Source organism: Triturus cristatus, chromosome 10, assembly GCF_964204655.1.
Source record: "Triturus cristatus chromosome 10, aTriCri1.1, whole genome shotgun sequence".
NCBI classification, from domain to species: domain Eukaryota; kingdom Metazoa; phylum Chordata; class Amphibia; order Caudata; family Salamandridae; genus Triturus; species Triturus cristatus.
This window is the reverse complement of record NC_140593.1, coordinates 947,169,461-947,197,318: the sequence shown is the minus strand read 5'-3', so window position 1 is coordinate 947,197,318 and position 27,858 is coordinate 947,169,461. Positions and strand designations below refer to the sequence as shown.

The following is a 27,858-nucleotide window of genomic DNA, read 5'->3' as shown; positions in this document are numbered from 1 at the left end:
GCATCATGTGCTCCACATCTAGGGCAGCTTGAGAAAGAGCCGAATACCCTTGTTGAGAGCGCTGGTGTGAGGTACACTCTTTGCAGAATATTATGTTGGATATCTTGGAACTTAGTATTGCAAGAGAATTTGAGTGGGTATGCTAAAGTCCTATCCCATTTCCTTTGCATCAGATTGCGTCGTAAGTCGCGCTCCCACTTCTGCCTAGTGGACTGCAGAGGGTCATGTGGTGTGTATCCTAAGGCCCGAGTGAACCACGTGATCAGTCTGTGGCCATTGCCTATGGTGTGGAGTGTGTGTACCAGGGGATGTGTTTCCAGTTCTGTGTCGGCTATCTGCCAGAGTCCCTGCATTTCGGCCACCAGTGTGCTATAAGCCAGAAAGTGGCCCATAGGTAAATTGTAGTATGCCTGTAACTAGGCAAAGGGAATGAGCACAGTGTTCAGAAACAGTGTACCAAGGGTATCAACCCCAGCACTTTCCTACGTTTTGAGACCCTCCCAATCAAGTCCCTAAAGGGGTGGATAGAGCTGGTGCAGATCTGTTGCGTGTATGGTGTGAGGGCTGGCACAGTCGCACACATGTGGTAGCTGGTGCGTACTATTTGTAGGAGGTTGTTGGACTGTTTAGGGGTTTATTCTTTGGTAGGAACGCCTCTTGCACAATGCGCTGTGCTCGATCCGGTGTAGGAGACCCTAGTTCGCCTAGGAGGCATCCTGTTAGCCAACTGGTTGGCCACTGCAATTGCACCGCCAGATAAAAATTGGGGGCACCAAGTCCTCTTTTTTCCACTGAGAGCTGGTACTTGTGTAGTGCTAAATGGCGTCAACCCTTATTCCAGAGTACGCTCCCCAACATGCTATGTAGTGTATGGAATGTGTTGCAGGGTACGTGTACATGAGGATATTATTATAAATTAGCTTTCAGAGTCCATCCGATTTTCATGTTTGTTGCCTCCAGTGTTAATCAGCTTCTGTAAATAGGTACTTGCATCCTGTGTAGTATTGGGACATCAAAGAGATAAGAAATGGTTGTTTAACTGAAAGCGTTTCAAATCAAGAAATCTGGTGGCAAAAACAGGCAGACATCAAACCCACAATGTGCTATCTCTTCTCACAGGTACTCACAGGGTTACATGAGTCAAAATATTTGCAGAGCAGCCACTTGGAAATTGGTTCATACTATGTACAAGCACTGCTGCTTTTATTGTGACTCCTGAGTGGATGCTGTCAATGCACTCTTTATTCTAAAAATGATATTAATGTGGGTGTTTATTCTTTGTTGCCCTTTTTTTGTACTTAGTGGCAACTACTTTATTTTATATTTGCAAAATGACATTTCTAATAAATAAATATGTGACTCTATACAAGATATGCGGAAAACAATAAGTGCTTACAGGTAACAATTGCTCTTCAGTGTGTATATTTTATATTTTACATGCTACCCACACAGCCCATTCCAGACAGAGTGAGGTATTATAGAACCATGATCCAAAAGGGATCAAAACTGCTGCTGTCCAGAGGACTTTATTTATGCATGTTGAAACCATAAGTAAATTCCTAACCAATATGTATACAGTTAGTGATGGGCATGTGCTTAAAAGGTTAGTACTCAAATACCCTCCTCTGATGATGGTAGGTAATATAGCATGCCAATTTGTAAATTATCTGGAAAACAGTTTATAGTTATGGATATGTTATATCCCACTGAACTGCATGCCACCCATGATGGGTGAAATATAAGTACAGTATTCTTACAAATTATTTTTATACTCTTCACTCCGCTTATGGATGTCTTTGTTATTTCTTTCTAGGAGGATTTCGAGAATTTTGGGACTGTGACTGTATTTCTCACATGTTTTATAGCTTGTATTTTCCAGGTGAGTGTACTCTAATTGCATGTGGAGGTGTGTATTCTGAAAGTATATTATAACAGGTTATGTTTTCGTACTTGGATTCTGGTATATCTTGGTGCACACTGAGAGATGTGAGGTCAAGGACCCCATGTTAGACAAGGAGCATGGCAACAGCAAACAAAAGATGTTTCGCATAGAGCTGGGTCTCAACTATTCCAGAAAATATGTAGCTAAGTATTTGTACAGTAAATGATGATTATCTATTTTATTTAAATGATTTGTAAGCCTGCAAGTCAGCAAAGTCTCAAGACACCAACAAAGAGATATATAATTCTGCAAACGTCTTCACAAATAAACAGGTTTTCAACTTTTTCTGAGGGTTAGAAGAGTCGAAATATCTTGAAGTTGCTGTGTGAGAGTTCCAACTGTTTTCACTTTGGAGAGCCAGTCTCTGACGACTGAAAGAGGCCGGCTTGAATGAAGGGGGCGCGATGAGGATTTTACTATTTGCTCATGTTTTTATTTTTACACATTGCATTTTTATCATAATACATTGTTCAAAAACATTTCTAGATAACCCAGGCTTAAGGTGTGAAGAGAAAACAAAGAAAAATGCATCTCTTGATTGTGTGTTCAGATTTTAAAATCATAAACGCTTTTTACCATTTTAAATCAAATTTACCTGACTGTCGTAAAGTGTTGCCCAATGTCATGAGATGGTTATTCTTTAGAAAGTGATATAGCAAAGTGACCCTAGAAATAATATTCCCCTTCCCCATCTTACCATTTCCAGATTTATGTTTATCATTAACTTCTAAAAACCACTTTGTTTAAGTCTAAGAATGAAACTTGTTTTTATTTCTTTAAATTAGCCTCATAAAAGCTACATAAAATCTGCTAGCTTTCATCACCTTGAAAACTGCATGATTTCTTATATAATGTATCCCCCACCTTCTTTTCTTGATGAATATTCATCGAACCAATGTTTTTCGGTTACTGAAGAAACCATCCAAACACCTACTGTGTAAAAAAAAAAAAAAAAAAAATCAAAATGTAATTGGGCAAATGTTTTTAATATTTGCTAATGTCCATGGATCTTGTGTTTTCGTATAATTTGACAAGTATTTGTTTATCAGTTAAAGAGACTGCTCATATAGAGACTTGTATCCTTTTGTTGTCCCCATTTTTTCTCTTCACTTATAGCTTTTGTAATCGTATTATGGTATATAGATATCTATCCATATCCTTCAGAAAAGAAGTATTTTTCAAATGACTTTCTTTGTATACCACTGTTCCCCTAACCAGGGACTGTGACTCACAAACGTTCTCCATATTGCTCATATCTTAAAAACCATGCTTTTCCACTGCAACATTTTTTACAGTAACTCTCATAAAAATATAAACCCGACTGCCTGACTTGTACCCTACTGCGTAATGCTTCTTCTTCTTTCGATTAGTACAATTCTCTATAGAAATGGATTACCCCATACCTCTGTACATTGGATGGTGAAAGGTAATCCAGGAATTAACAAATATCCTTAAGTAACAAAAAATAAACTTTAAAAGGCTAAGCATTGTTTGTTTTTTATAAAATCTGATGTTGAAGGTTACCGATTTTGTAGGGCAAGGTCACTAATGATATGCAACATTTGCATAAAACTATCTCATTTGTACAACTGTTCCACAAATACATCTCCTATATCTGTAAGAACAACATAAAGCAATTATTTTTAGAAGATGCCATCTTTCATGCAAACTGTTAAGAAAGGGGGGGAAAAAATACTACATAGAAACTTGTTGAAACCTTCCGCTCCTTAATATCCTAAACCATCATTCGTTTTTTTTCCTGCTAAGTAAGCTGAAGATTTTCCCTAGTTCCCAGTGCTTACTTTACCAAATAATTTTCCCTATTAAAATTGCAATCACAGAGTGAGCACTTTCTGATTATTGCTGTGCTATGAAATGTGAGGTTTGTGAATTCCTTCTGCAAAAGTCTTGCATACTGCGGAACCGGGAATGGTCAGATCCAAGATCCCTGCCTCGTGCCTTAAAAATAAATGATATTGAGTGGCAATTTAATACTAATGATAATTGCTTGCTTTTGATAAAGCTCTTTTAGCACACTTCTGCCATTTCTAATCACTGTAAATCACAGGTCATACTTTTAACCAATTCAATTGAATTGTCCTCAATTTACTGCCCTTGCAATTATGAAAGGCAGAGTCCGCATTGCCAGGATTTCAGCTTGTGACCTGCAAATCATTTCATATTTCAGAGGTGAGCTCTCAACTTAGTGCTATTTTAAGACCAAAAAACTGTGGCACACAACAATACTTGAAATGACTATAAAGGCTTAACCTTACTCCAAAATAGACAGCTGCTTGGACATTAAGGGCCAGATGTACGACCCTAGTAAATTTCGACTCGCAATTTGCGCTCGATTGCGAGTCGCGAATTGCGAGTCGCAATTTACTATGTAGAACAGTGTTAGAGACACTGATTGCGATTCCCAATGGGGTCTCAAAATGCGAGGCTCATTAATATTAATGAGGCACTTGCATTTTGCAAATTTGATTTAAAACTTATGGAGGGACTTTTTGAAATGGGCATATGCAGAAATTGCCCTATTGTCGGTCACTCGAAACATATGAACTGAGGAAGGGCGATTGCCTAAGTGGGATGCTTATTTAGAGAAGGTGGAGGCCCAATCGGATAGTCGACCACTATAAAGACTGAGAAATAAGGTCACATACGTAGAATACAAACAACACAAGTCTCTAACTCTCTCTTTCACATTAGGAGAATTTATGCCCCTCATATATAAACTAAAAACACCTATACACCACGTATGCAGTGATTAAGCAAAGAGACAAAAAATCAATTAGATATGCACGAGAAAATATGCTGACATACCAAAACAGATGATAGTAAGATCTACTCAAATTTGTTATTGGTTTTTGTATTTTTGTCATCCTTTTCACAGGATATTGCATGATTAATATATTCTAAAATAATCATAGAGGGCAATGCACCAAGACACTTTTGCACCAGTACACCTTTCTTTTATTTACCTTTGTCTGAACTATGGTGAGATTCTACACGTGTAACAATTGATCGTTTACTCTGTACTATTAAAAGTACCATTCAACCAAACAAAAACAGAAAATACCACATTTGGGAGGTATGAAGTGAGACTTTCCAGTGCACATCCTGCTGCCCTTTTGTGAATCCTCCTCATTCAATGCAGGTAGCACATGAACATGTCTGCAAAGATGTGACCTGCTCTGGTTGGCCATGGAACAGGAATTCACAGGTAAAGCACCCTGTGTTTGCCCCAGATTTTCTGTGTCATTTGAATTTAGAATTCAGAAATCTTTTCAAGATGTCTAAGGAAGAAATTACGTGTCAGATGCAGGAACAGAGGAGAAGATGGAAGCTGCTGCTTATTCGAAGACAAGATACTGTACTGCTTGTTCACTGTGCTTAGGGCACCAAAGATAAAGAACTGTAGGCACCGAGGCCAGACCAGTGTCTTTCTGCTGCTGAGAGACATGGAGGAAAGTCCGAATAACTTTACTAATAATTGTCTCCATAATCTAGGAATCTAGAATCTAGGAAAAAGCCTGAAAAACAAAAACTTTGGTTTGGGAAAAGTATAAAAACGTCCAATTCCAAAAGATTTTATTCGGATAACATTATATCCATTAAAGTACAACACATACAAGAATTAAAATCACAATTAAAACAATTATAGTGGCGGGATCAAAAAATTCATAGTGTTAAGAACAAGGTATGGATGGACTTCACAATAAGAACAATTACAGTAGCATAATCAAACAAGCAGTGGCATAGCAATAGGTCTCGCTTTTGGGACCTTATAAGTATTTAGTTATGCAGCACAATATCCTTGCATGGCTAAACACTTATAAGGTCCCAAAGGCGAGACCTATTTGCTATGCCAATGCTTGTTTTATTATTGTGGGCGCACAGAGAAACTGTAGCTCCTAGCAAACGGCAACTACTTTGGCCTTTCGGTGTTTTCGAATGGACGAGGTCTTATTCCAAAGTAAAATGCGTGGTTTGAATATTTCCACGTGAAATTTCCATTGCGTTAATTAAACCCTAACGCAGTGAGTTTTCTGGTACGCGGGCTGGCCCTTTAAAATTAAGCAGAGTTTACTCTGCGATGCCTTTAATTGAATGAAAGCATTTATGCGATCGAAGGACCCGCTTCCAGCAGAAGGGAAGTAAAGGCAGGGACGGCACAGTCCTGCCGCCGGGGGCATGGCCTCGGTGACTACTGAATGAAAGCCAAGTCCTGCCAGGGCGAGGGGGCGGGGCCTGTGAGTGTGCAGGAGGAGGGCAGAGGAAGGCGCTGTTTGTGTGCAGCAACGGCGCGCGAGGCAGTTACTTTTTTTATAAACAATAGTTAACCATGTTAAATTGATCGTAATTTTAGATAAAGAGGAATCGATGTACGATCACAGAACGTGTTGGCTACGTTTTCAGACGGTTTGAATTAAGTGATGCACTTTTGAGTATTAAGCATATTAAACATTTAAAAACCTTTTTAGCTAATAACAGGCAGCTGTTGGAAACTTTATTTTTCATAGAAAAGGTTTATTAATTAATAATTTGAGTACAAAAAAGAAGCGTTCTGCTGTTAAGGTTTCTTTTTTTACACTGCGGGTCGAAGAATAGGCAGTACCGAGGTCGAGAACTAGCAACAATTAAGTAGTTTTCTGAAATCAGTAAATTGCCTATACCAGTTATGGGAATAAACCAAAATCTAGTAACTATCAGTATCAAAAGAGCTTAATTCGGTTTTCGTTTCGCAGTTTAAAAACCATAAAAGCACAATTTGTAACAACATTTAAAAACTCGTGGGACTTATTCAATATTCATGAAACAATTAGTCACTATCAAATTCTTCATTTAGAACTGATTTCTATGTTAAATCTTCTAAAAACAATACTGGTGCCTACGAGATGGCTCAGCAAATTAGGCGCTCACGGCTGACATCGGTAGGGAACTGCAGGTCACAAATCCATGCTGGGCCAACTCAGCTGCTCATCCTTTCGAGGTCAATGAATCAAATGCAGTTAAATTGGGTAATGCCTGAGAACTGTTACCACCTAGCAACTTGAGATAAATGACCCGATGATACGCAGGTCGAATAAGCAGAGCGTGATATGCCTCTACATGCTTGAATCTACCCATCCTAAACCTCGCTGTCACTTTCCAAAAGTCAGCACAGATAAAAGATTACCGATTTCTGTGACTAGATAGGTGCACTATTCTAAGCCTCATGGACAACATGCAACATTGCCACCCTACAAACCCACACCCATTCAACTAAATGCAGCAGCAGCTGACAAAGCCAACAGGTCTCGGCTCTAAAAGGATGAGCTATTTGCTTTGACAATGTTATTTTCACCAATCACAAATATGCCACATACTTCAGGAAACCTGTTCATGCATGCCTGGAAAATGGGGTTGGGTTTTCTATTAACTAACACTCTGATATGCAAGCATGCGTTGTCACATGCACCTACGTGACCATTTTTAATTAATATTCTAACATTGCTTACGACCATGTTAGAACAATAAATTACAATGTAAAAAGCAAATAAAAACAAGCGCTCGAGCTGAAAGGAGGCAGCAGGGGGAGGGGAGAGAGGAGGGGGCCCGCGTCAGTTTCCCTTGCGGGAGCGAACGAGTTAAATACAAACATATGGTTTGAAAGCTCGCTCCCGCAAGGGAATCGCCAGACGTGCACGCGTTGCCATTGGATGCAATGCAACACGCGCACGTTTTTGCCCGCAAAGCTGTGCCGATGGCTAAAGGTCTTTTTCCTATGCAGCGCATGCGCGCTGCATAGGCGAGACCTAAAAATCATAATGTTAAGAACAAGGTACAGATGAACTTCATGGGTTACACATCGTTTTGCGAGACCCTGTACCTATTCGCAAAAAAGTGCCAATGCGGAGAACCAAATGATCATTTTCCAGTTTAAGTATATTTCTAAGCGCATCAGCTAATTGGATAGATAGCAATTTTTAAAAAAAATGATACTAACAGCCATTGTGCGTATTTTGTGTAGTACTTACAAAAGAATTAAAAGTGTTTGTCCACTCTGTCCATCACATGGGTATGACAGGGAATCAAGTTTTGCATTATACCCAAGGGGAAAACAAAGCAGATATTTTACAGTACCAGCCCTTAAACGAAAAAGAAGTCCCCTCTCCCAATGGGACTTAGGTAATGTAATATAGCTAAGCAAGCAATGTTCAGTTCGCTCAATGGGTAGGAAATTAGCAACAGTAGATTTCTTAGATCACTCTCTAATCTTTCCGTGCTATAAAGTGCATACAGTGCTGACCTAAGAGCTTTTTTGTCTATATTCTTCGCTGTTTTCATATTTAGAAAGAGCCCATCAAAGTTAGCGCTTTTCAGGCTCTTATTTACTCCAGCAAGCCATGGGATATCCATCCCTTTCTCACAACTAATACAGTCGTCTATTATCTCCCTTGTGAGGGATGATGCAGGGTTTTTCATTATGGCCAGCCAGAACAGTGCCGGGCGTGCCCTTATAAAATCTTCAATGTAACTTAATTTTAGTTCACTATGGCATATGTACTGAGGAGTGGAGATTGGTGCGCCCAGAAGTTTTCTACAAAATCTGTTTTCCTTTTGTTGGGCACTGAGGCTTTTAACAATACCCCAAACCTCTGTGCCATAGGTAGCTATGGATATGCACTGTGATTTAAAAATCTTTAAAATCGCTAAAATTGCCCCAGATCTTTTTGGGCGGGAAAGACTGAGGATGGGTTTGGTGGCCTTTGAGAACTTGTTCTTACAGGACACCACATGTTCAAACCAGGTGCCGTTCCCAGCAAAGACCAACCCCAGATATGGAAAAGTGCTGGTGCTAATTAATTTTTGATCGCTCACAGATATAGAGCTTAGGGGGTATTTCCTTGGCCCACAGGACATTATAAATGATTTCCTAAAATTAGTGCATAAATCTAGATGAATCATAAAGTCTGTGAATCCCCGTACTAAAGTGCGTAGTGCATTGGGTGTGCGTCCAATTAAAATTGCATCATCTGCATATAAAAGCACAGGAAGGGTTTTACCTTTAACTCTGGGGACATCGTCGGTGAGTGTGGTCAATGATTTGTGCAGATTATTGATATAAATATTAAAAAGAAGGGTGGCTAAAATACACCCTTGCCTGACCCCTCTGTTTACATTAATATCATTAGACACCTCACCCCTCGCTCCAATCCTGACCCGTACCTTCAGGTCCGTGTGCAGGTAGGCCAGAAATTGCACAAGGGCCTCATCCAGGCCCTATGCTAAAAGGATATACCATAAGCGGGACCGGTTGACAAAGTCGAAGGCGGAGGTCAAGTCCATAAAAGCTAAATAAAGTAGGGAGCGCTGTGCTATGGTGTATTTCCCAATGATCAAATTAAGATTTAAACACTGTTCATTCATGCCTACTTTGCTTCTAAACCCTAGTTGACATTGCTCTAAAATATAATTACCCTCAGCCCAATTTAAAATGTTGGTAGTTAGTTAGTTAATACTTTATTCGAATTCAATATTCATGAAATCATAAAAGCAACAGGTTCATACATGGACAAAAATAAACAACGATAAAAATGTTGTTTAAATAGGACATACAAAGATTACCTAAAAATTGATTAAACTTTTCCTTTTCCTTAAAATACTTTTTAAAAAGCCCAGCATTATTGACACACAATATTCATCCTGTAAAGAAACTGAAAACAATAAAGCGGGGCGACAATGTCTCCATGAACCATGTTTTTTTAAAAATGGCTTGATCCATCTTGATCTTTCCATCGAGTAAAATTTACAGAAACAAATTACGTGCAAGGTTGATTGGGTAGACAGGTTATCACACGGGCAATTACAAAGTTTTCTCGCCCAATCATTAACTGCGGGAAAGGAAACTAGTCGGAAGAAAACGTCGAACCTTAGCCTAGTTAGTAAGAAACGGTCAAAGCCCACCTGGCACCAGGTTAAATAAGGCTGAATGTTATAGGAGACCAGTATACGTTGATGTTGCAAAACAAGATTCTTGTTAAATTCAACGCCTAGTCTAAGTGATTCAACGTGAGACCAACATAGCTCCTTCAGATCCTTTCTTGTTATCCCGCACAGAGACTCTGGTTGATGATAAAACTCGGGTCTACCAAGATCCCTTGTGAATTGACAAATATACTTCAACCAGGGTATCCTGAGGGCCTTATCCAATCCCATGCAATCCTTGAGGATTTCTCTATTTAACGTTAGGTCCGGCGAGGTCCATACCCTATACCAAAGCAAAACTGGTTGTATGCTAATCAGGTCGCTCACATAACGCATACCTAACTCAGCATGGCAGTTAAAAACAGGGGAGCTAACAGGGGTTGCCAGAATGAATCTCAAAAATGCATTCTTTACCTTTTGTATAGAGGAAGAATTGTTATAGATCCCCCAAATACCTGCCCCGTATATGGCTATACTGATGCACTTGGCTTGATATATTTTTAACAGAATCGCAGGTGGTCTCTTCCCCAACTTTTTCGAGAAAGTCATGAGTGCAGCGGTGGCTTTCTTGAATGACAATGTCCTATTTCTGATGGCTGGCCCCCAGTACCCCTTTTCCTCGAGGACTATGCCCAGATAAGAGAATATTTTGGTTGGGGCAAGTTCCTCCTTCCCAGCAAACAGGCGGCACACTCTTTTCTTACGACTACCACAGGACATTACGAATGATTTAGAAACATTGAGTTTTAACCCCCTGTTGTCCATGAAGTTTAAGTAAGTGTCCAGAGCAGTTTGGAGACCTCTTTGAGTCCGGGACATGATCACTGCATCATCAGCGTATAGGAGGGACGCAATTTGGTGCTGATTAACCTGAGGGGAGTCGCGTACTGCAGCAACTAAAACATTTTCTAGATCGTTAGTATACAGGTTAAACAAGAGTGGGGCGAGTACACACCCTTGTCTCACTCCCCTTTTTACATGAAAAGGCTTAGTGCATTCACCATTTATACCGTACCTAACCTTCGCCCTTGCGCCGGCATACAACTGTCTTAGGAAGGAAATAAGTACTTCGTCTACCTTCATGTCGCTCAAGATCTGCCACAGTCGATTGTGGATGACACAATCGAAAGCAGCACTTAGGTCGACGAACACTACAAAGAGTTTACCTTCCTTGGCCTGGGTATATTTACCAAATAGTGATGTAAAATTAAGAACCTGTTCCACGGTACCGCAACCCTTGCGAAAGCCGTATTGAACCGGTGATAAAATGTTGGACTCAGCTGCCCATAGTTGTAGGCGATTCAAAATAACCCGCCCCGTGACTTTCAAAAAGGAGTCCAGAAGGGATATGGGATGATAACAAGAGGGTTTATCCCGGTCCCCTTTTTTAAATATTGGTATGATTACAGAGTCTGCCCAGGTATCAATAAAGCCCCGCGCACAGCTAGCCTCCAGTACACGCGTGAGTAGAGGCGACCAAAGCCCAGGCTGGATTTTAAATAGATCTATTGGAACGCCATCTGCACCTGGCACTTTGTTACCTTTGCTCTGGGTGATTGCGTCAAAGATTTAATTAACGGTAGCATCTAGCTTAATCGGAGCAAAATCGCCCGCCTTTTGACCCTGGGTAATTATCTTCATATCTACCAGTTTGTCTTTCCCTCCTGGATTATAAACCTCGGCGAAAAAGTCTACCCAGGAATCTTCTGTGATGGCCACTTCCATTCTATCGGTTTCCCCTGTAGTAAAGAAAGGTGCCTTGACCGCCAGCCAAAAGGCAGAGCAATCCTTATCCAAAGACGCATTGTATAAACATTCCCAAGCTTCGTTCTTAATTGCGCATTTACGAGCATTCCTAGCCTGGTTGTACACACGTCTAAGATAGATAATTTCAGTTTGATTCCTTGGTTTTTTCCCTAAAGCATTCTTTAGGACAGTATGGGCCTTAGTACAGGCTGAATCGAACCACCCTTTTCTAGCTACTTTCCCCTCTTTAATTGGACGTTGTAGGTCATCTTTAATTATCTTTGTAATTAAAGCAAAAGAGTCCAGAATGTCTGTATGAGATACTTCGTCCTGAAGGCAAACATTGATGGGAATTAATGCTTGTTTAATTATGGACATGTTCATCACCTCTTGATTACACTTTGACCATCTAAGGGCATACCCATTCGTTCTTTTTAGGGTGCAGTTAGTTGTCCAGGCCAATTTCTCCGCCGGAGTACAGACTGTATTACAGGGGAGCTGTATACTAAAGCTCAGTGGGAGATGGTCACTCACCCCAAGTGTATGTGTGGCAAAGTCGGTTAACCAGCTGGAGTGTGAGTTGGTAACGGTAACAAAGTCGATCAACTTACTAAACCCTCTCCCCACATACGTCGAGCTAAACTTCACCGGGGGCCTACAGAGCAGGTTAACAAAACCAAGATCGAATGATGCCATCATTTCATTAAATGAATCGCCCCCGCTATTATGATCAAAATGTGGTTGATATTCTGATTTATATTTTTCCTGATCACCACAGCCACTCAAATAATATTTACAGAGGTGGTGGTTGAAATCACCTCCCCAGATGATAATGGAATCCCTTGGGGATGAATCTAGTAGTGCCCCTAAATCCTTAATGAGAGTATTTATCATACCGTTAACTAGACCTTTCTCAATACTATTGTACATATTAACGATAAGCATCTCCACCTTGGGAGTCACCCGAATTAGGATGATCTGATAGTAGTTGCATTGGCCCACCATTTTTACTGACAGAGTCTCCATCAGATTGGATAAATAGATAATCAGGCCGCCTTTATTTCTCCCTGAAATGGAGGGACTAGCAGGTTGATGAAAAGTTCTGTAGCCGGTGATATGGATGGCGTCCAGGGACCAAGTCTCTTGCAGACATAATATATCTATGTCTTTAATATAGTCAATCCATATGGGATTATCAATCTTGGAACGGAGACCAGCTACGTTCCAGAAGGCAATCCTGGTTCCTTTATTTTTAACAACCCCTGGTTGATCAGACAGAAAAGTTACCTTCTGTTGGTCACCCACACAGGCTATCACACTTGGTTCTTTCAAATCAGTTGTGGCAGGATCAACAGCAACTTCCGTAGTTGGGCGTCAGTCAACTCCTTCAAGTCCGCTCAAAACTGAGAAGCGATTGACCCCTTCAAAACTATGGCAGTGGCCGTCGTACCCACTCCACATCTGATTAGGAAGCGTTTTTCTGGGGTATTCCCAACCTGAATTAAGTGGGATGCGGTAGCTCTTCCTACTCCCAAGTTCAGAGACCTTGCTAGAGTTTGGTCTGTTCAGCTCCCTATAAAAGTATTCAAGTGGGAGGATCTGGATACCCTTCAATTGTGGCTTAGCATTAAATATGGACTCATCAATTATTCGTCTAACCAAAAAGGGATTATTAAAATTGAGTATAATACAGTCTCCAGCTTTAGTCTTCCTGGTTCTACCAATCCAGGACACTCTACGTACCATTATTAAATCATTCCAAATGTTGTTACCCGCCAAAGTGTTCTTTGTAAACCAGTGGAGCACCTTATTTTTTAACTGCCCAAAGTCCTCTCTAACGCCCCTGTTCAATACAGGGACGTTTGCGAGCACTACTACTAGGGGTGAACACACTGGTGGAAGATTAATAGCTGGTAAAGGGACCCGTTCAACCTGTTCAGCCCGCTCTGTCTCCCCCATACATTTATCACTGGTTTGTGAAGATGTAATAGTAAGTGAAGTGGGTTCGGCAATATTAACATTTTTAGTTGGAGGGAGCATCAGAGGTAAAGTAGTGGTACTAGTTTCACCAGAAAGGGTTGCAGCTACACGAATGGTTGGTCCTTGAGGGGCTAAGTTATTGCTAGGCATTATCTCGGTACAAGTGATCGACTTGGGAAGTGTTATGTTATCGAGCCTACATGTATTAATATTGACAAGGTCACCCAAGGCGTCTAACTTCCCATTGATGATTTTCAGTCTCTCGATTATTGGAAGGGTAAAGGATCGCAAAAGATGGGTTATGTTTGAAAGTGATACTACTGTGTCCTCGTCCCTTCCGCTAAATATAGCTCTATTATTTAAATCAGGAGACTGCAATACAGGATCTATCGGTGCTTGAGAGTTCCTCTTGGATTTTTTGATGGCTTTCTTAGGACAAGTTACACTCTGTGTACCAGACAGCTTTAGAACTTTTGGTTTCCTGCCTGTTTGACTGCTCCCGCCCCTTTTCCTTTTCCCTTTCCTATCCATACTAGGTGGGGCCACTACCTTGATGGCTTCGAGGTCTACAAGATCTGCTGGCTGTAAACTTTTTCTGGGCTCTATCGGGTAAAAGCCCTCGGATGAATCAAGACTACTGAAGGAGTTATTACTCTTAGACATATTTTCCTCTACAAGCGGGTAATCAGAGTAGGTTGAGCTACGTGGGCATAAGGAAGTCGGATCTGCCCTTGCCCTTGCCGGTGACACCACATTACTTAAATCTCCTAAGGAAGAGCGTCTGACGTTCAACAGTTCCATGGACAGTCGCTTTTCAGTCCGGGCAATCTCCCTTCCTACGACGTCGGCTGCTCTCAGGAAAAAGTCATCAAGAGTGCCAGTAGGTCTATTGCCGGCAACAGCCGGTGTAAGGCGGCGTTTCCCCTCGTTATCAGAAGTGAGTGACATGATCACGTACAAGTGCAAATTGTCAGGAAGATCTTACCGTGGAGAAGTAAACCTCAGGGACGTGGCCCAGCCCAGCCTCTGCCGGCCTTGGACGGCCGTAGACGGCCCGCCCTTTGCCCGGGCTTCGCCCGGCGCGTCCCACGCGCGATCCCGCGACGCGGGGATCGCGAGGTTCTTTTGAAGTCCGGTGCGAAGGGAGGGAGGGGCCGCTGCCGGTCACTAAGCCCCAAAGCCTCCTGGAGCCTGTAGTCTGCTGCCGCCTCAGAAAAGAGCAAAATCGTCCCTTGCTGGCGCTGCGCTTCCCGCGAAGCGGGAAGCGCGAGTTTCTTTTGAAGTCCGGTGCGAAGGGAGGGAGGGGCCGCTGCTGGTCACTAAGCCCCAAAGCCTCCTGGAGCCTGTAGTCTGCTGCCGCCTCAGAAAAGAGCAAAATCGTCCCTCGCTGGCGCTGCGCTTCCCGCGAAGTGGGAAGCGCGAGGTTCTTTTGAAGTCCAGTGCGAAGGGAGGGAGGGGCCGCTGCTGGTCACTAAGCCCCAAAGCCTCCTGGAGCCTGTAGTCTGCTGCCGCCTCAGAAAAGAGCAAAATCGTCCCTCGCTGGCGCTGCGCTTCCCGCGAAGCGGGAAGCGCGAGGTTCTTTTGAAGTCCGGTGCGAAGGGAGGGAGGGGCCGCTGCTGGTCACTAAGCCCCAAAGCCTCCTGGAGCCTGTAGTCTGCTGCCGCCTCAGAAAAGAGCAAAATCGTCCCTCGCTGGCGCTGCGCTTCCCGCGAAGCGGGAAGCACGAGGTTCTTTTGAAGTCCGGTGCGAAGGGAGGGAGGGGCCGCTGCTGGTCACTAAGCCCCAAAGCCTCCTGGAGCCTGTAGTCTGCTGCCGCCTCAGAAAAGAGCAAAATCGTCCCTCGCTGGCGCTGCGCTGTTGGTATATAAAACTCTACCTAAAATTTTGAGGGTGTTATCTATTAAAGAAATTGATATAATAACAACAAAAGAGCGTGACGAGAAAGAGATTCGAAAACACAGTGATTCTCTATGTGCTTGGGTAAAGTGTAGAAGAAAAAGAAATCATCTGATGAAAAATAAAACCCTCACTCACCAACATAGTTGGTGACATGCTTCATCATGGGGTTTTAACCAGAAGGGCCTTGTGCGCCTCTGGTGTGCTTCGACGCTTGAAATGAAGGCAGAGCAACAATTTCAGACTTGAAAAAGAGAGGTGATGGGTGAGTGGAATAAACAAGGGAAAGAAAAAGATTTAAAAATCATGTATCGTACACCAAAACATAATAGTGTCGAGACAGGAATATGTTAAAAAATGTGAAGGATAATTACTCCTGACGTTAATTTGGTCAGATTTATCCTATAGGTGGTCAAGTGGTCGACATGTTTCAGCTTGTCTATGTTATTTACTAAGCTTTCATCAGGACCTAATCATACAAAAGAAAAAAAGGCACCTTGGCGGTGTAAGCTTGCTAAGGCTTACCCTGACCTCAGGTGCAAAGAACCGATAGACTCACGGTTACCGTAGAGGTCTCCCACTGTTCTGGAAAAAGACCTCGTATTTCTGAAAGAAAATTTGTATAATTGAGTTGACATACATAATAGTTGCCTTATATTCATCAGAGAGACAGTTCTGGACTTTAAATGATACCAAGCAACCGAAAATTAATCGGTACCCGCATAATTTACATGGTCTATGTAAACTTTCAGCCATTTCTATATTACAATTAGAAGAATGAGTGTGAATACAAAATTTGTAAACATGCCAAGATCCATATATTCAGACATTATATAGATAAAGTATTTCAACAGTTTAGTCAATACTCTGGCAAAAAAATTTGGTTTGTAGTATAAATGAAGATCACATGTATCAAAGGCACTTTGATATACTTTACACCTTCAATATGAAACTGAAGGAAAGCAAGATACGAAATGATAAAAAAGGAAAACACTTGCAGCTTACGTATAAAAGAGTGGGTACGTGCTCCTTGGGCAAGAAGGCGAATTGCGGGACTACAGAACAACTGTGGCAACAAGAAGAGAGAAATACGGGGAAGGCGTTAGATGTAGAAAAACCCGTCTCTCACGAAGATTGTTTACCACATTATTCCGTATAGCATGGTGCTAAAGATCTAGTTTCTTTAAAAAGGTTGGTACTTACATCATCCAAGTCCTCAGCCAGCAGTCTGCACCTAAAAGGTCCGCCGAGCCCGGAGGTAATTGCGTACTGACGGGCTCGTGTTTAAATGCAAGTTGTCAGCCGCTGACGAACCGGAAGTGAATGTGTAAGTCTTTCCACAAACGCCTCTGGGATTAGGACAGCGAAGAAGGACTATATGGCTGCTTTCTTCTAAAAATGCTAGAGCGCTAAAACCTCTCTTCAACAAGAAACTTTATTGAACAGCGATAGCCGTACATCGGTATTTAATCAAGGGTAGTCAACATCAAATTAGCCGACTGCCCCCTGTTACATAAACCTCACGGAGAAACTTTTCTTTCAGAGACTGATTCACCCAGAAACTCCTTAAATAAAAGGATTTCTTGACGCATCAAACCTTGTCTAGCCCTGTTTGTGTTGGAAACATCGTGCAACCTCATCTTCAGATATAGAATTTGCAAAATACCACAGGTGACAAAAGATCCACATTGCCATATATATACAGAATGGGCCCTTAGGTTAATAAATGAGAGCTCAAAACCACTCAGATGTAAACGAGTATTTATTTCTACATAAAGGCTCATGTCTTAGCGTCTCAGCACTGTCCCCCAAGGGATATTATCGTTGAGGCCTGACAGATGTGTTGACAACCTATAGACCCAGCGTTGTTCCTTTTCGAACAATGAAGCTGATTTCACCTGTTCAATAATGGTCCACTGTAGATCATCTGCAGTATGATTCAAACGCAGGAAGTGCTCAGTCAGTTTAGTTGCGCTTCTTTTACATCGGACATTACTACGGTGTTCACCAATCCGTAATTTCTTTCTTTTGAAGTCCGGTGCGAAGGGAGGGAGGGGCCGCTGCTGGTCACTAAGCCCCAAAGCCTCCTGGAGCCTGTAGTCTGCTGCCGCCTCAGAAAAGAGCAAAATCGTCCCTCGCTGGCGCTGCGCTTCCCGCGAAGCGGGAAGCACGAGGTTCTTTTGAAGTCCGGTGCGAAGGGAGGGAGGGGCCGCTGCTGGTCACTAAGCCCCAAAGCCTCCTGGAGCCTGTAGTCTGCTGCCGCCTCAGAAAAGAGCAAAATCGTCCCTCGCTGGCGCTGCGCTGTTGGTATATAAAACTCTACCTAAAATTTTGAGGGTGTTATCTATTAAAGAAATTGATATAATAACAACAAAAGAGCGTGACGAGAAAGAGATTCGAAAACACAGTGATTCTCTATGTGCTTGGGTAAAGTGTAGAAGAAAAAGAAATCATCTGATGAAAAATAAAACCCTCACTCACCAACATAGTTGGTGACATGCTTCATCATGGGGTTTTAACCAGAAGGGCCTTGTGCGCCTCTGGTGTGCTTCGACGCTTGAAATGAAGGCAGAGCAACAATTTCAGACTTGAAAAAGAGAGGTGATGGGTGAGTGGAATAAACAAGGGAAAGAAAAAGATTTAAAAATCATGTATCGTACACCAAAACATAATAGTGTCGAGACAGGAATATGTTAAAAAATGTGAAGGATAATTACTCCTGACGTTAATTTGGTCAGATTTATCCTATAGGTGGTCAAGTGGTCGACATGTTTCAGCTTGTCTATGTTATTTACTAAGCTTTCATCAGGACCTAATCATACAAAAGAAAAAAAGGCACCTTGGCGGTGTAAGCTTGCTAAGGCTTACCCTGACCTCAGGTGCAAAGAACCGATAGACTCACGGTTACCGTAGAGGTCTCCCACTGTTCTGGAAAAAGACCTCGTATTTCTGAAAGAAAATTTGTATAATTGAGTTGACATACATAATAGTTGCCTTATATTCATCAGAGAGACAGTTCTGGACTTTAAATGATACCAAGCAACCGAAAATTAATCGGTACCCGCATAATTTACATGGTCTATGTAAACTTTCAGCCATTTCTATATTACAATTAGAAGAATGAGTGTGAATACAAAATTTGTAAACATGCCAAGATCCATATATTCAGACATTATATAGATAAAGTATTTCAACAGTTTAGTCAATACTCTGGCAAAAAAATTTGGTTTGTAGTATAAATGAAGATCACATGTATCAAAGGCACTTTGATATACTTTACACCTTCAATATGAAACTGAAGGAAAGCAAGATACGAAATGATAAAAAAGGAAAACACTTGCAGCTTACGTATAAAAGAGTGGGTACGTGCTCCTTGGGCAAGAAGGCGAATTGCGGGACTACAGAACAACTGTGGCAACAAGAAGAGAGAAATACGGGGAAGGCGTTAGATGTAGAAAAACCCGTCTCTCACGAAGATTGTTTACCACATTATTCCGTATAGCATGGTGCTAAAGATCTAGTTTCTTTAAAAAGGTTGGTACTTACATCATCCAAGTCCTCAGCCAGCAGTCTGCACCTAAAAGGTCCGCCGAGCCCGGAGGTAATTGCGTACTGACGGGCTCGTGTTTAAATGCAAGTTGTCAGCCGCTGACGAACCGGAAGTGAATGTGTAAGTCTTTCCACAAACGCCTCTGGGATTAGGACAGCGAAGAAGGACTATATGGCTGCTTTCTTCTAAAAATGCTAGAGCGCTAAAACCTCTCTTCAACAAGAAACTTTATTGAACAGCGATAGCCGTACATCGGTATTTAATCAAGGGTAGTCAACATCAAATTAGCCGACTGCCCCCTGTTACATAAACCTCACGGAGAAACTTTTCTTTCAGAGACTGATTCACCCAGAAACTCCTTAAATAAAAGGATTTCTTGACGCATCAAACCTTGTCTAGCCCTGTTTGTGTTGGAAACATCGTGCAACCTCATCTTCAGATATAGAATTTGCAAAATACCACAGGTGACAAAAGATCCACATTGCCATATATATACAGAATGGGCCCTTAGGTTAATAAATGAGAGCTCAAAACCACTCAGATGTAAACGAGTATTTATTTCTACATAAAGGCTCATGTCTTAGCGTCTCAGCACTGTCCCCCAAGGGATATTATCGTTGAGGCCTGACAGATGTGTTGACAACCTATAGACCCAGCGTTGTTCCTTTTCGAACAATGAAGCTGATTTCACCTGTTCAATAATGGTCCACTGTAGATCATCTGCAGTATGATTCAAACGCAGGAAGTGCTCAGTCAGTTTAGTTGCGCTTCTTTTACATCGGACATTACTACGGTGTTCACCAATCCGTAATTTGATCTTTCTTGTAGTCATGCCCACATATTTCAAATTGCATGGGCACGTAATTAAATAAATCACATCTGTAGTATTGCAATTCGTATGGCTGCGTTGAATCCAGGTTTTCCCGGTTTCCAGAGATAAGGTTTTGGTGGGGGACGTGAGATGACAAATGCTACAGGACCCACAGGGGTAATGACCAAGAATAGGTGGCAAACCCCAGGTGTCGAGAACCGAGATAGTAGTTGGTTTATTACAAATCCTAGGTCTCGTATGAACAAGCGAGTCCTTGATACTCTTAGCCTTCTTGTAAGAGAATAGAGGTTTGTCCCAATTAATACTATTGCTTTCCAAAATACGCCAATGTTTCTTAATCGATTTGGAGATTGCATTGGAAGCAGTATTAAAAGTAGTCACACACGTTAGTGGAATCTCAGTGAGCTGTCTAGGAGAATCTTGTAAAAGGATCTCTCTAGGTTGATTTCTTGCTCGTTTGCAACTTTTATTCAGGATAGTGTCAGGATAGCCTCTCTGTTTCAATTTAGACGTAAGGTCTTTTGATTGTTTACGAAAATCCTCCACTTGACTGCAATTGCGTCTAATTCGCAAATATTGGCCATAGGGGAGATTTTCCCGTAATGGCCGGGGATGAAAACTGGAGAAGGCCAAAAGGTTATTTTTGGCTGTCGGTTTATAATGCGTTTTGGTCACAAGTGCACCGTCAATTTTAGTCACAGTTACATCCAGAAAAATCATTTCATAATCATGGAAAGCATGAGTGAACAGCAGATGGGGATCACAAGTATTGATCCATGTCAAAAATTCAAGTAGAATACTCTCAGGGCCCTCCCAGATGATAAAAATATCATCGATATACCTCTTCCAATAGGAGAGGTGAAGGAGAAAGGGATTATCTTGACTCAGAATGAATTTTTGTTCAAAATTTGAGACATAAAGTCCTGCCACACTGGGCGCAAAAGTGCTGCCCATCGAAGTACCGGTGGACTGGAGGTACAGGGCACCTTGATATTCAAAAAAGTTTTTCTTAAGTGCCAAGGTGGCACAATCAATGATAAAACCCTTCGGGGTCTGAAAGGACCAGTTAATAGAGTCCAAGGCTTCCCCAATGACCTTGATGGTATCGTCCTGGGGAATGCTCGTATAAAGGCTTTCAATATCCAGAGAGACAAGAATGGTGTTATCATGATCTACTCTCAGTTCTTGTAAGGAAGCCAGAAAACTTTTAGTGTCTCTAAGATAGGTGGGGGTGTCCTGGATTATAGGTTTCAGAAAAAAGTCACAGAAGATCGAAAGGGGCTCTAAAAGGGAGCCTATGCCCGATACTATTGGGCGGCCCGGAGGGGGTGATTTATTTTTGTGGATCTTCGGCAGTGTGTAGAAGTATGGAATCACGCCTTTTCCCTTAGTCATAAAATCTGCTTCATGCTTGCTGATGAATCCACTACTTTCAGCGTGTTCAACAAGATTGCATATTGTGGTTTTCAAATCAGGAGAAGGATCGATAGCGAGAGGAGTGTAGTTCTTCAAATTATCTAGAAGACGTCTACATTCTAAATCATAATCTCCAACATTCTGGATGACAATTCCTCCCCCCTTGTCAGCTGGTTTTATCACAATAGATGGATTGGTTTGCAATGCTTGGAGGGCTTGAAATTCAAGGGCACTCATGTTCTTATAGGCTCCTTGGTCTTGAAAAGCTTCAACGTCATTGAAAACAGCTTGTTTAAATGCAGTGATCCCCGCTGGAATCAGATGTGGGGGAGGTGTGAATGTGGATTTTAGACGTAAAGTGGTGTCACTGAGATGATCTACAGGGACATCTGATTTATTGTTCTCAAAAAAGAATTTCAATTTCAGTTTTCTGAAAAAATCAGATAATTCACAATGTAATCGAAAACGATCCAGCCGTGCAGTAGGCACAAAGCCTAGTCCCTTCTCAAGTACTTCACTTTCTGTCTGTGTCAAATTGTGTGAAGAAAGGTTCAGGACTAAACTCTCTGCGCCGTCACAAAGCTTCACAAGCACTTGTGCACAGTATTTTCTAGGTTACATGTCATTCAATGTAACGCAGTGCTACTGTCCCATGTGCTTGTACATATGATGTTTAATATGTCCAACATCCTTATCGATTGAATTACAATTTACCTTCACAAGAAAATGTCTCCCTGGTTTTCTTCCCTTTTGGATTTAATCCGTCGCAACTAATTGTGCCACTTGACCTTCAAATAATACCCTTGTTTGAGACACTGTTACAGATTATTGCCCTAGTCTCCTTGGGGTTTATGGGCTACCTCATGTAGCCTGATACTGCTTAGGGCTATCTCCCAGCAATGTGTATGAAAGCGTGTGTTAGTGTATGAAGACTACTGCAGATTTCTTGTAGGCTAAGAATATGAGCCATGTATTTGATGGCCTGGGAGGTAGCCAATTATATACTTCAGTAAGTGAGGCTGCTGTAAGAACCAGTGAGGTAATTGGTTTCTTACTCAATGGGATGTGTGCTGTGATATGATTGGCTGATAGCACATTTGAGAGCTGTTGCAAGTATTACATGTGGATATGATGCACAGGCCCTCTGCCCTGCCGTACCCAGTATCAGAGGAGGGGACCTGATATCTTGTTGTCAGTCCGTGATTTTCAACCTCAAAGGAAGGGCAGGGCCTTCGGTGGGAGCCAGAAGCGAGACAGCCAGGCTCCAGGCCTTGTCAAGTCACTGGCAGGAACATTTCTGAGGTTTTCTCTATTGGCATCTTGTGTTCACAAGGCTTAGGGGCACAGGGGACGGAGAAGAGATGTTGGCCCTTAACCCACAGTTCCTTGGTGTGCAGTACGTGGGCAAAGTGCAATGTATCACCATTAATTGGTGTAAAGCTCGTGGATTTAGAGGACACTAGCACGAAGATCGTTGCTACCATCCCGATACTGATGTAGACCAGAGAGGAACATAAGTGGAACCAATCCCACTTCTGCTTGCATAAGTATCCGAAGTCAGTATTGGACAATTCTGCTAAGGACCACCACAGAGGATGGGTTGAAGTGCCCCAGCTCAAAGTTGGTGTGTAGAGAGAGTAATTGACCACACTTTCCGGACACCTGTGGATTTGTGCTTTTATTATTTTGCCCTGCTGCGGCATAGGAATTTGGTATGCATATGACACACAGCCATCTTGAGGGTATGTTTAATGTGGCCAATGCACAATCCTTACATTGATCACATAATGGCCAAGTATGAGATATTATGCATTTAGTGAGAATGCCAATTTATTCACACATGAAGTATTACAGCATTTCGATCCTCCTTATGAATTACCAGTGCAGTGAGTTTAAAATGATGAAATACCATTTTCAAACACACGCGGCTGAAAAAAACAACTTTAATCTTGTCTTAGATGTAATTCTGTCTTTGAATCCACTCACCTAAGAGAAAGAGATATGGAGGGATTCAGCTCACAGGGAGCTTGGGACATGTATTAATCAACCAGTCTTTTCTAAAAATGAAACAGTTATCTCTTGATGTATGAGCTGCTTTCATTAAGCTACACAAACAAGTGGCTGGGTTCTGTAAGATGTTTAGGAGCTCCTCAAACCAGGTAAAAGAATCTCATACTTGCAGAGAGCAATGTATGTTGTCAATGGAGATAAACAGTGAAGATGTACAGTGCTTTTCTGTTGCAAATCCCCAATTGTTCAGAGAACGCCATCCTTTTCAAAGTTGTCAGTGATTTGTGAAAAACCTGCTGTTAAATGTAGGCAACACTGTTGCATCAGACTGTTCATGGAGATTGACTGCTTTTATGGATTTGCATTGATTTACGTGTTGAGTATTAATTAAGCTCTCAAAAGTAACATCAAACTAAAGTAACCTTTTAGTGTTTTTCAAAGTAGAGTGCACACAGTCAAATGTTCTAATTGGGAATGAGTTAGAATGACAAGTGAAACATCTTTGGCACCGCCTAAGAACATGTGGCAATGCCCCGCTGGCATTGGTGTGCAGCTACCGGATAAAGTGCAGTCCACCGTAAAGAAAATTTTGGAAGAGAGAAGCTGTACCAGTCACTCCCTTTCCGGCTTGTTTCCCCTTCATCAGAAAAAAAAACCTCCTTACTTGTGCGTATTTTTAGATTTGCATAAAAGAGGAATTCTACAGGTCTGACATATAGCACTAGTTGGTAAATAACCCGTAGTTGCACAGCAAGTGCTATAACTTCAAAGAAAAGAAGGACTTTTGGTTACAAGCAAGGTACACGAGCTGTTAAAAATATGATACATGCAACAAAAAAAAACAGTGCACAAACACCTTTTGGGTCTGAGGTTTACTTCTAAATACCAGTGGCATATCACAAAATGATGGGGCTCCCTGCAGGATGTGATGCGTGGCCCCATAGACTCCAAGAAGGTAGCACCCTGAAGGGTTGAGGGCTCCCCTGCACCACAGGGGCTGAAGGGGCATGCATTACCTTCCTGCTAAGTATGTTTATGCAGCATGAATCTTTTCTGGATTCACAACTGTTTGCATTGTTCCGCCATCTACTGGTTGAGTCCGGAACTCCCCCATTGCAGTCTTTTCTCGCAGTTTTGTTTTGTTATTGTTGGGCGTCGGTTATTGCCCCCATTTGGTGTCTTGTCTATCCCTCTCAGGAAGTCAGATGTGTAACGCCCTGAACGTCTCAGGATCGTTTAACAGACACGACAATGAGGACGCAACCACTTGTGAAGGGTTAGTTCTTTTAATGAAGGCAAATAAAATACAAAGAACAAACAAAAGTTATAGTCACTGGAATCCTCCAGGCTAAGTACGTTACCAGCCCACAGCACGGATGGTCCTAACCGTCCTCTGCATATACGCCGATCCCGGCGTATGCCAACAGAGGGCAGAAATGAAATGGCCGACAATGCCAATCGGTAGGCTGTGAGGGGCACGAAGAGTGTTGGGGAGAATCGAGGAGTCAGGGAAACACCCAGCCGGGGTCTCTACCTGAAGGGAGCAGCCGCTCAACCTCTTCCTCAGACTGCACCGGGACGCGGAGTCACCTCCTGGTGATGCGTCACCGATACCCCAATCACAAGCAAGAAGACTGAACCGAGAGCAGCCGCTCGATCGATCCTGTGGACTTCCGAGTCTGTAACGCGGCAAACACCTCCTGGTGTGCGTTACAGCTGGCAGTCCCTGTGTCTCTGGTCGGGCTGGGAGTTACGACTCCAACCAGCAAAAGCGCCACTGCGCTTGGACTCAGCCGAGTCAAAAAGCGAAGCTCAATGGTTGACCGGTAGAGCTTCCGGGTCCTTCACAGGTGACGATGGGGCAAGACACGGCCCAGGGAGTAACGACTCGACCTACCTCCGTTCTTGCCTTACTGGAGCACCACTCCGGAACACTGCTCTTCACGAAGCAGGTACGTCGGTGTAAACACAATATCCGACAGCCTTGTACCTCCCGGTTCCTCCCTTTATAGGGCGTGTTTTCCTTGAGTTATGTAACAGCTCTCCTGTTTACATAAGGGCGTGTTTCCCTTGAGTTATGTAACAGCTCTCCTGTTTACATAAGGGCGTGTTTCCCTTGAGTTATGTAACAGCTCTCCTGTTTACATAAGGGCGTGTTTCCCTTGAGTTATGTAACAGCTCTCCTGTTTACATAACCTCTCAACCGCTAAGCATCCTGGGAGATGTAGTCCGTTTTCGCTGGTTACCGTTTTCCTCCCCTCGTATGACAGGAATTCTTGACAGTACATCCTCCCTCTCAGCGGCTCCCCACGGGTCCAGCGCTGGCAGGAAAACGCCGATGGAACAAGGAGACCAAGCGAGGAGCGTGAACCCCTTCAGCCGGTTCCCATGAATGCTCCTCCGGGCCATAGCCTTTCCACGCAACCAGGTACCACAGCTTCCCCCTGCGCCATTTGGACGCCCGTATGCCCGACACTTCATACTCCACCTCCGACTCCACGCATACCGGCCTAGGTGTCCCAGATGGCTTGGAGGGTGCTGGTTTGAGCAATGATACATGAAAGACAGGGTGTATCCGCAATGACTGGGGCAAGCACACCTTTACGTTCACGGGACCCATACACTTGGTAATTCGATAGGGGCCCATGTACTTGGGATGGAACACACTGTTCTTTCGAAACCTCATGTTTCTTGTGGATATCCAGACGTAGTCTCCAGTGCGGTACAGTGGCCCGGGCCTTCTCTTCCTATCTGCCGCAGCCTTGTATCTTCTCTTGGCCTCTATTAGGACAGCCCTTGAGCGCATCAACGTGTCTTTTATGTGTGCCACCCTGTCCGCTGTGGCGGGAATCCTGTCCTCTCTGAACGGATGTAGAAATGGCAAGAACCTGGGATGTTGGCCATAGTTGCTATAGAACGGAGATGACTGTGTGGAGCTGTGAGTGGCGTTGTTATAGGCTATCTCTGCAACCCATAGCAAGTCGACCCATTCTTCCCTGCCCTGGTCCACAAAACATCGCAGATACTGTTTGAGCGTTTGGTTCAGGCGCTCGGTTTGGCCGTCCGTTTGAGGGTGGTAGCTGGTGGACAGGGCGGTCTTAACATGCAGCGCAGTGCACCAAGTCTTCCAGAATTGCGCAGTAAACTGCGACCCCCGGTCCGACACGATCACCCCAGGTAATCCATGCAGTCGTACCACATTCTTTAGGAGTAGTGACGCCAATTCCCCGGCCGTAGGGACTCTCTTGCAGGGGATGAAGTGCCCCATTTTCGTCAAGTAATCCACCACCACCAGTATTGCCGTCATCCCCTGGTCTACCGGTAGGCCCACCACGAAGTCCAGTGATATGCTATCCCATGGTCTATCCGGGGTCGGAAGTGGATGTAAGAGCCCTTGGGTTCGGCCATGGTCGGCCTTCATGGTAGCACACGTAGGACACTCCTGTCCCCACCTCCTGACATCCACTCTCATGGTTGGCCACCAGAAATGCCGTCCCATGCTAGCCACCGTTTTTTCAAAGCCCAAATGACCTGCGCATGGAGAGTCATGGCACCAGATGAATGCTTGTTTCCTTAGCCTAGGCGTGGGTATCAATAGGCACCTGCCCTTCAGGGGTATCCCATCCTTCAGCTGCCATTCTCTGTGACTGAGGAGCCACCTCCGCCATGCGAATGACCTGATCCCTCTCTTTATTCCCCTCAGGAAAGTATCCGGTTGGATAACCCCCAATACCATCCTCGGGGAAATGATGGAACGCTCGGTTGCAGGCAATGGTTCCTTAACTGCAGATTGACGGGACAGGGCGTCCGCCTTCCGGTTTTCCGTCCCCGGCCGATATGTGATGCGGAAGTTGAACCCCGCAAAGAAGATCATCCACCGCAGCTGCCTGGGAGAAAGGTGTCTAGTGGCCGTCATGAACTGTAGGTTCCGATGGTCCGTGTACACCGATACCACATGTCTTGCCCCCATCAACCAATGCCTCCATTCGGTGAAGGCGTCCTTGATTGCGAGAAGCTCCTTCTCCGCAATATGGTAGTTGCGTTCGGCGTCGTTGAGTTTGCGGGACATGTACGCAACGGGATGAAGCACCCCTGTGTCGTGGTCGCGTTGGGACAAGATAGCCCCCAGCGCCACATCCGACGCGTCCGCTTCCACCACGTAGGGGAGATCCGGATCGGGGTGAGCCAACACCGGCGCCTTACCAAAGGCGCTTTTCAGGGCCTCAAAGGCTTTGTTCGCTTCAGGGGACCAGACAAACTCCTTGGACTTCCTCAGTAGCTGTGTGATTGGGGCCACCACTCCTGAAAATCCATCTATAAACCGCCTGTAAAAGTTGGCGAAGCCAATGAAACTTTGGACGTCCTTCACGCTTTGGGGCACCGGCCATTCTTTCACCGCCTTGATCTTTCGTTCTGCCATCTCCTGTCCCTCTGGACTCAGCATCACTCCGAGGAATTCCACGGATGTGACGTGGAAGTCACACTTGCTGAGTTTACAAAACAGCATGTTTT

General features: G+C 43.4%; 1 protein-coding gene across 1 annotated transcript in view; it reads left to right on the top strand.

The window, feature by feature from the left end:
- Nucleotides 1-27,858, top strand: part of SEC22C (SEC22 homolog C, vesicle trafficking protein) — a 186,484-nt gene that overhangs the window by 134,433 nt on the left and 24,193 nt on the right. Inside the window, exon 7 of the mRNA XM_085628780.1 lies at nt 1,814-1,879. Within this exon, the coding sequence (XP_085484906.1) occupies nt 1,814-1,879 (66 nt within the window). The remainder of the gene's footprint in view (nt 1-1,813; nt 1,880-27,858) is intronic.